Source organism: Pinus tabuliformis, chromosome 1_2, assembly GCF_031772625.1.
Source record: "Pinus tabuliformis cultivar Carrire ecotype Pingquan chromosome 1_2, CPIR1, whole genome shotgun sequence".
NCBI lineage: Eukaryota > Viridiplantae > Streptophyta > Pinopsida > Pinales > Pinaceae > Pinus > Pinus tabuliformis.
This window is the reverse complement of record NC_142298.1, coordinates 338,053,630-338,063,144: the sequence shown is the minus strand read 5'-3', so window position 1 is coordinate 338,063,144 and position 9,515 is coordinate 338,053,630. Positions and strand designations below refer to the sequence as shown.

The 9,515-nt window shown below is 35.8% G+C and overlaps 1 protein-coding gene across 6 annotated transcripts; it reads left to right on the top strand.

The window, feature by feature from the left end:
- The first annotated feature begins 1,180 nt into the window (after positions 1-1,180).
- On the top strand, positions 1,181-3,852 carry LOC149205762 (uncharacterized). 6 transcript variants are annotated; one of them, XM_089393545.1, is made up of 5 exons: positions 1,181-1,316; positions 2,485-2,540; positions 2,638-2,767; positions 2,951-3,123; positions 3,208-3,852. In XM_089393545.1, the coding sequence occupies exons 3-5, from the start codon at positions 2,662-2,664 to the stop codon at positions 3,703-3,705; spliced, it is 777 nt and encodes a 258-aa protein (XP_089249671.1). In that variant the 5' UTR covers positions 1,181-1,316; positions 2,485-2,540; positions 2,638-2,661; the 3' UTR covers positions 3,706-3,852. The 6 variants fall into 6 exon arrangements, with proteins under 6 accessions (XP_089249671.1, XP_089249673.1, XP_089249676.1 ...); XM_089393547.1 differs by having other exon boundaries at positions 2,620-2,767; XM_089393550.1 differs by lacking the exon at positions 1,181-1,316 and adding an exon at positions 1,343-1,710 and having other exon boundaries at positions 2,620-2,767.
- The last annotated feature ends 5,663 nt before the right edge of the window (positions 3,853-9,515 follow it).

Here is a 9,515-nt window from a genome sequence, read left to right as displayed (position 1 = left end):
GTGCTCTTTTTGGCCAAAAAAACAAACATAAAAAATTTGGTGGTGTCCAAAGATTTGGAGTTGCTTATTAATCACCTCGTTCATGGATCTTTGCCTAAGGATTCCAAGTTGCTAAGCATTATCAATCAATCAGAATATGAGACTAGCCTTCTTTACTGTTAGTTTCTTTCATGTGTTGAGAATGAACAATTATGTTGTAGATGATCTAGCCAATAAATGTGTAAACTTGGACGCACGAGTCCTAATGAGAAATGACATTCCTTGCCTGACCACTATTCCTTAACAATGGGTTGCTATGCAATTGAAATTTTGTGGATATCTACACGTGTTTTGGAGCATCTAAACCTTCAAAAACCCTATGTCCTTTGGGATAGTAAAATGGCTAATAAATATTGAGAATAAAAACCATCATAAAAACTACTTACCTATTTATACTATTAAAAAACATAATACTCATCCACATTATGACCATATTTTCCACACATACGAGATCAATACCACCGAACGCCGATTCCTATGCTAAACCATTTTTACTACGGTACTAAACTTGTGCGTGCCTTCCAAAAATGAAAAACATTAAATATTTAATGCAATCGTATATTATAACTTACCGTGTGATTCATTCCATATAGTCAGGTTCATAGGGCTGAGCCGCAGTTCTCGCACCTCTCACCACCAATCAATTTAGGTCAATGATCCGGTCAGAAACCGAAAAGAGCGGTGGGTATTCTGAAATTAATTAAAATATTGTAAAACACGAAAGACCTTCTCACTGTAAAACCCATTAATAATCATAGTTTCAAATTAATTATTAAATGCCTCGCGGAGCACATAATCGACAATTTCCATGTCGGATCGACGACAAGAATGTTATACGAAACAATGGATCGAAAAAGTGTGTTACTGGCACCATCACGACAATCAATGCGGTCACATGGATCATTATTCCCATGGCATATGATGTCGAGACCGTGCAACTATCTAATCCGACGACCTAGAATCGCGCTGAGTAGGTTTGTCGGCGTTCTCTGTATGACACGTGCAAAAGACGCGGAGTTAGTCCGTCACCAGCGGTGGAGCCGGTCTCCCACTGTGCGACCCAGAGAGGCCCACCCAGTCCGGGCACTCGGAGGCTGAGTCCTTCATGCCTTCACCAAACAGCTACGCGTTTATCTTCTTTCTCCCATTTTCGAATCTTGAGAGTCGACGACTTTTACAGGAGATTGAAATTTCCGACGAACGATCTGGAGCGGTTTCATTTCATTTTCAAGGCGATTCGAGAGCTATGTTATGATTTTTTCCAGTACAATTTACAGGTAAAACGTTCGCTTTTGTCCTTGCCTCTTTTGAACTGCTGCGCATTACTTTTAACCTGACTGGCCTGAAATTTCTTTAAAGAGCTTAGCTTTTCAAGTGCTTTGTTTAAACTTTAATAGGATTTGAAGCTGTAGAGATGGCTATTTGATGCGAACGATATCGATTTTGGAGATTATAGGCGCCGTATTGCATCTTAATAGTTCTGTTCTCTACGTGACGGCTTGAAGAGGAAAGGGAAATCGACGTTTCCTGCTTTTTGTCGTGTGTGAGAAAATGATTATTAAGTTAGACGTGTTAAAGAGGTTATCTTGTGTGCCGATGGAGCTTGCAAAATATCCAGAGAGAGAATTGTTGAGAAGGATTTAAATTCCCCCCGGCGCATACTCTTGCAGAGTAGGAATTGTTGTGAAAATTGTAAATGGCCCGGAGCATATTCGACATAGGATCCTTGTAGCGTCGGATTTTGTTAATTTTCTTCGAAGTTTTGCTAGGCACGGTATCCTGATATTTTTAATTAGAATAATCACGAAGATTTTGTCCGATGAATTTGTATTAGAGATTTTCTGATCCGTTTTACTGGATCGGCTCTGCATTTGCTATAATCTCCTTATCGATAGCGAAATCGGTCGTAATTATATTCGCTTGAGGGTAAAGTTCTTGTTACATAATATTATCAAGAACCACGGAACAGGATTTGCAAAATTTAACTGAGAATCGGATTGAAAAATGATCTGTGCGGATGCACATATTTTACGGACCTTTACCCGATCCGATGTTCTCTTTTTAAAACTTGACATTTTCCTTTTCTCGGTTGGGCTATGGGCTAGGTAGGCCGGTGGGAGTCCACCCCAACAAACTGACTCAGGTGCACTGGTTCCATGATGAACTGAAAAGATCTGAAGCTCCTTCGGTGATCAGCATTCTCTGGTTAAGCATGCTTCTAAATCAAGCGTGCTTAGGATGTTTAGGGGAGCTTGGATGAATTTCTCTGCTGACAATGCATTTTAGCATAACAGGCTTGGACTGTTAAATTCGCAGAGGTTTCCTCATTTGAGAAAACTTGGAGGCAAATATCTTAATTTCGCTCAAGAATTTGCTCTTAGAATTCAGCATTTTGCTTGTTTATTCATGTTTTTGTGTGTAATCTACGATTTTTCTGGTTTCCAGGCCGGCACCGACACTGACACTGGTCACGTTTTCTTAAGGCATTCCCGTATCTTGAGGTAATTTGTCGCGAACTTCTAAAGATGTTATAGCTTTATCTTGCTTTAAGAAGGTACAAGTGACAATGTCCTTGACCAGAGCTGCCGTTCAAAACAGGCGCATCTTCTTGAACGCCAAAATATGGAACTGAAACGGTTCCATCGCTCTGAGCCGAACATTTACGCGATTGCAGCGGGGTTTCTGGCCGTGTCCAGCGTCTCCGCCGCACTATTTCTCTGGGGTCTCGGTAAGCTAAAAGCCAAAAAGTATATTATTTTCCCTTTTCTCTTCCGTTTCAAAAGTTGTAGAATTTGCAACACCTTAAAGTACGTGAGCTCATAAAGCTAGCTTCCGTCTCGAAAGTTGCAGAAGTTGCAGCACCTTAAAGAATTTGAGTTCATAAAGCTATCTTTATGCGAATTCTGTGCAGTGAAATGGCGTAAAAAGTCCAAAGAAAAAGCGTCAGTGTCTATTAACAGTCGAAGTGAAAATGCTTTAATTTTCCCAGCTCCGACGCTACCGCCATTACCGGCCTTTCCGCCCGAGTCCTACAATGTTCGTATCAGCGATTTTATCTTCGATCCTGAAATCGACTACGCACAGGTAAATCAACACATTGTGTTTGTCCCAATAATTATTTACTTTAATCATATTTCTTATCTTACTTAGTTTTGGTTGTGAGTGCAGGTCTTGGCTGAAGCTCAGAAATTCGTGGCCGAAGCAAACTTGCCAGAAACGGCGACGACGGCCTTATCCACAAAAGCACGGCCGTCTCAGGGCCATACGTCGAAGTCCGGACAAGCAAAACTATTGATGGATAACACTTTAGAGGAAAATAAGTCAAAATCCTCGTGGAAGAATTCGTGGCTATTTTGGCAGCGATCCAAACGCAACGACAGTGTGAATGCATATTGCAGCGTTTCAACGACGCCGGCATACCCGTCACGGAAAGCCCTAAAGAGATCCTTATCGGGGCCAATGGCGTCATATTCCAGCACCAGAAAATCCAGTTCCAATTCTGGCCCTATTTACAGTGACGGTTTGCCTCTTCGACCTGCAAATAGAAGCAGATCGGGTTCTCTCAGCGGCTCTGCCACGCCTGACCGTAGTTACGGTATAGAGTCACCGTATGAGCAATTGAACTCGAAGGCACATTCTACTTACAGACATCTGTATAAAGTCTAACACACCCTTCAATCTCTCTCCTTTTCTACTGGTCTCCAAATTTTATTGATGTAAACCCGCTTTCCGCCAAGAACGGCTTCGTGTCTTTTGTGCGAGTGTTTGATATTTTAACTAAAATATTTTATAGAAAGTATGAGAAATTTTATCGCTTCGACGTCAATGTGACAAAGTAATTTGTCAAAGAAATACAAATATTCTAAGTGCGCATTTGATTATTTTAGTGGATTTAATGATTTTTTTCAAAGATGCGTATGATATTGATCAATCATGCTGTGCATTATAATAACGTGCGACATAATCTAGATTTTCTTTTTTATTAGTCTTTACCATCGTAGTTTTCTATTCAAAGAATTTTTAACTAAAATGTTTTTTCGATTCAGTTGAAGTTTGAAATTGATTGAAAAATTAGAACCATTACTTTTCCCCGGATCTTACCCCATTGCACCTTGAAAGGAAGGGACACAATTTAATCCTGTGATTGCAACAACGAATTAGAGAGGGTTGTTGAATATGACATGGTCAGAACGATACATCCACAGCACCACCATTTCCAAAAGGCAATGGATAATTCCACTTGACTTTTGGTTTTTTTAGTTGTAACCATCATTCCAAAGCTTTGTTTGGAAACAACTGTATGTGTGAATGAAAATGGTGAAGACAACTGTATGCATGAAAGAAATTGGTGAAAACAACTGTTATTATGTATGATGAAAGAAAACGGAAATAACAGGGAATAGTTATAATAAAACAAAATAAGGAAAGTCGTTGTGACCCCATAAACAAAACAAAATAAGAAAAAGGCGTTGTGCATATCTAAGTTGAAGTTGAAATATGGAGCCCATCCTTCCCTCTGCACTTTATGCGGGGTCCATGCATTGAACGTAAAATAGCGTTCCCACTTTAACGCGTTGTGAGGCCTCGAGAAACCCTAAAAAATGGGAGGAGGTTTGAGAACGATGGTTTCGATGGAGGGATGTCTGAGCCATTACTACTTTGAAATGCGAATGAGTTGAATCACATCCGATGTTGGTCCTTGGATTATAAATGAGTTCTATTTTAATGCAAATTAAGTTTACGAGGTAGGTTATATTTTTAGGAACTGTTTATTTTAATAGACAACTTTCAAGTAATTGAGGGGAAAATAAGGTAGCTCCTTGCTTTCATGTTTGGCATCGTAGATTTATAAGTTCCTAAATTTTCATGTCAAGTTCAGGTTGTGGGTTTGGACAAAGCTCAGGTGTATTTACAGTTTGAGGGTGCACTTTTTAATTTTAATAAAAAATTAATTAAGTAAAATATGATCAATCTCGTGAGGTTATAGTGAGGTTTCTAATAAATCTAATAGAGATGGGTTTTTGAGGCATTTGAAGATGGTGGACATAATCAAATGTATTTCAAAGTTTTGGTGTTTTGGGAGATCTCTCAAGAGACAACATTATTAGTTAAGGTACATTCATTTTCAACTTCTAAAGGTGATACTTATATCACTAAAATCACAAGAATGGTCTATTTTGTGATCTTTTTGGTGTGCATGAGTCTTCTACCAAATCTTCTTCAATTACAACATTAGTAGAGGTGATTCCAAGGTTAGATATCATATGAGGTAAATGGAAATTCATATTTTGGTAGTGGACATGATCTTCTCTTTCTAGGACCATTAGACTCAATATTTATTACAACTCATTACTTTGTCCAATAGTGGTTCCAAAGTAATTAAATGGAAGGAAATGCCAAAATGATACTCTTGTAGTATTAGGGTTTCTCTAGGATTATTTTATTTCTAAAAAAGCCCATGGGAAGCTGGAAATCTATGCCTCATACTCCTTTTTGACATGATATGAATATATAAGGTTTTATTCCTTGTAAAAAAATTCCTTATCACTTAACCATTATTAAAAATCATCTTTTTTATAAAGAAGCCTTCAATCATTTAATGAGAGTAGCACATAAATTTGAGTAAAATAGATTTTTGTGTAAGTAATCTATATAGTTTCAAAGATCAACTTAGTGTCTCTCAAAGACACGGATAATGTTGGAGAGATGTGAAAACATCTTGCAAATCTCATGTAGCCAAAATTGACACTATACTAAACCCATGTATCAATAATAACAACCAATAGAAAGGTCAAGCATTGGAGACATGTGCACACCCAAGGTCAAAATGCACCTTGAATTCCTAAATAATGGAGGAAGATATATCTATGTAATAATACTTGAAAAGAGTTATATGTGTGTATTGATAATAGAATGGATGGTTACAGGTGATGGTAGAGACCCCTTTTGTAATGATGTCAACACAAAAATCCTAACCTGTGTCCCAAGTTACCTTCATGGGTTAATTTGACTCTTATTTAACTATTACCATTAATTGGACTAATTATCTATCTTAAGCCTTAATTAGCATAAGTGGCCATACACAAAAATATCAAATACTACACTATTACAAACTTATTAACTTGAATATAAAATATCTTATATATTTACTCCCTCACATTAAAATGTTGCATAATATGCCCTCCCTTTTGGGATGCTTTGTACCAAAGCTTGAGGAGTGAAGTGTAGCATAGTTGCGTCTTCTTCTCTTGTTGGGTTTTCTACCTTTTCTTAACTATCATCATATAAATGTGCTTAAATACATAGAAGTTTTGAGAGAGGGATTCCTTAATGAACTAAATGAAGTCATTGATTCTAATTTAAAATGCTCAACAAACTCATTATAACGATTTATTCAAGTACCATTCTGTCGCCGAGATGCTGGGAGCACTAAGATCAAAAACATCATCCACATAATTACAAAAGATTGGGTGTCAAGCTGGAAAGGTCTTAGAACTTTAAAAAACTACACGTGTTAAAATCAAATGAGTTTGTAAAGACTCAATTGCAAAAGAATCCATTAATCCACCACCATATAGACTCATTCTTGCAACATGAAACTTGAATAGCTCTTTGTTGGAGAAAATTAAAATAATATCCCAATGTAACAAGTTTGATATTATGTGAAACTCAAACAACAACTTAAATGACATCTAGATAAATTGTAATTAAATTGCATTTTCTTTATTACAAGCAAGGATCTTACTCCCATAAACTTTAAATACAATATGAAGTTCTTGGAAGAGATGAGAAGACATAATGATACCTAGATCTTCATGTTGTTGAGCATATATGGAAAACTTAATGGAAATGCAAATGTATAAGAATAGATAAGAGAAAACGTTGAGCACGTTGGTTCACAAGATCTTGTGGAAAGGTAAATTTGTCTTCATTAAAATCCCCTACCTCTTTTGATTGTGATTTTCTCCCTTTATCTTATATTCATCTTTGCAACTAGTTAACAAATAGGTTTTTTGAATGAAGATCCACTTTGAAAATATGAAGTTAGGCATTCATCTTCCAAATTGGGTCCCATTTTAGATATTTTAGATTTCCTTTCTAATAAATCATTTTCAAAGATAATTTAGTGATAGGCCCAAAATGATCATGAATGTTCTTTTAATTATATGAAATGACATCTGTAATTGTATCCATGGAAACCACTCCCAACATGTTCTTCATGCTTTTGAATTTCTAGAGAGCTCTTGTTTGCTCTATTTGAACATAGGGAGCTCGAATTATGGCTTCCAAAAGTTTGTGTTTTAGAAACCATCAATTTTTTTGAAGTTGGATCTTACTCATTGATCTACAAGTTTATCTTTTATCCCACATGCATAGTGGTAGCATACTTCAACATATTTATAAAGAGAACCTCCCTCACATTTTTCATGCATTAAGCATAAAGAGTCATGGAATTTTGTGTACTTTTTGGAGAGTGTAGACTTTTTTCCTTTGCCCACCAACTCATTGCCTAGTCATGAATGCCTAAACAATGCCCTCCAAATGTCACCCTTGAATATGTTTATCTTTTATCCCACATGCATAGTGGTAGCATACTTCAACATATTTATAAAGAGAACCTCCCTCACATTTTTCATGCATTAAGCATAAAGAGTCATGGAATTTTGTGTACTTTTTGGAGAGTGTAGACTTTTTTCCTTTGCCCACCAACTCATTGCCTAGTCATGAATGCCTAAACAATGCCCTCCAAATGTCACCCTTGAATATGTTTAACTAGCTACCATGTGTCATATGTCTAGTTATGTGATAGGAAGATATTCCAAAGGAACTTATGATAAAAAATGAGACATAATGGTTGATGACATCCTTCCCACCCAGATTCCTACTGGTGACATGATGAGCTTTGATGCCTTGATGATTATTGTTATAATGGCTTCTAGCCTAAGAAAAACACTCTTAAGTGTCGCTAGTGACATAATGAGCTTTGATGCATTATTTATTATTATTATAATGGCTTCTAGTATGAGAAAATTGCTCTTAAGTGAGTATAATTGGTGGTTGGCCTAGTACCAACAACCTCACTCTGCCCTGGGGTTGAGAGGGAGGTTGAATCTTCCCTTGGAAAATAAAAATTAAAAAAAGGTATATGGAAAAAGGATAAAAGAAGAGAAAGGATACAATAGATAAACTTAGGAAGGTAGAATGAAAATGGTTCACATGTTCTTGGATAAAATTGGCAAGGCAAAATAATAAATGGTAAACGTAAAAGATAAATGATTAAATGATAAAAGTAGAGAAATGGATACAATTGATAAACTGAGAAAGATAAAATGAAAATGATCTGTAGGTTTTTGTTTATCAAATTGGAAATATCTTAAGCAAATTCCCTCTATTTTTTATTCCATAAAGTGTTGGATGTAGTTGAGACATAAAACAATCAAATGAAAGGATGATATATGACTTCTTCCTGCTTAGTGACCCTTTAATAAACTAATTTTAAATTCCTAAACATTTTTGTTCTTACTTAGGGTCATTTAGCACATTCAAAAGAGAAAAATTTGACTTTCATTTTAACCAAGAGATGTTGATCAACAATGCTTCAACTGAAAATTATTCCCTATGTTTTTTTTGTTGCTTTGAAATGGAAAATTGGAATGTACTTTTTTGCCTACATACTCTTTTAGATATTGCAACTAATATGTTTTATTTTTGTCCAAATACATGAGAATTTGGAAAACCTTAAACCTTGAAACCCAAATATCTTGGTCAGTTGACCTTTAATTTGAGTGATTATTTTCCCAAATTGAGTATTTTTTGAGTGGAAACAAAGTAAGCAATTTTTTCAAAGATATACTTCTATAAAATATTCATATATTTCTTTTAGTGTTGCATCCCTATTGTTTTTTCCCCTCTTTTCTCTTCATTTCTTTGAAAATGCACAACTAAAGAAAAAATATCCTATCCTTCTTCAATGCCATCTTGCAAAATTTCTGTAACAAAAATGGATACTACATGTTACCATGAAATAATAATAACAAATATAAGAGAAATAAATCCAAACAAAAGAAAAATGATTATGAATACCCATTTTCTAACAATGTTGATGCAATACCCTAATTTTTAGCTCAAGTTACCTTTATGGGGTAACTAGGCTCTTTTTAACTAACTACTCATAAACAAACTAATTCTTTACATGATGGCATATTTAACATAAGTGGTCTTGTACAAAATATCGAAAAATACATTATTAGAAGATTATAATATTGCATACAAAATAGCTTGTATATTTCCTTGCATACATGAAAAGGTTGTGCTTAGCTATGCAATGCTTCTACCACTGTCATTATCTTCTTCCAAAACTCTAGACATATAGTTATGAAGGTCTTAACCAAGTTTTATAAAAAGTGGTCCAAAGTGCTCAATTGTAGATGAGGGTGTTGACTCTTCCAAAGTACTCATAATTTTAGTGAAAATCC

What these genes read in the sequence shown, in the direction of transcription:
- LOC149205762 (XM_089393545.1), top strand. Translation starts at nt 2,662, where the DNA reads ATGGAACTGAAACGGTTCCATCGCTCTGAGCCGAACATTTACGCGATT. An exon ending in ACTATTTCTCTGGGGTCTCG is followed by an intron (nt 2,768 to 2,950) that starts GTAAGCTAAAAG and finishes AATTCTGTGCAG; the next exon opens with TGAAATGGCGTAAAAAGTCC. An exon ending in CTGAAATCGACTACGCACAG is followed by an intron (nt 3,124 to 3,207) that starts GTAAATCAACAC and finishes TTGTGAGTGCAG; the next exon opens with GTCTTGGCTGAAGCTCAGAA.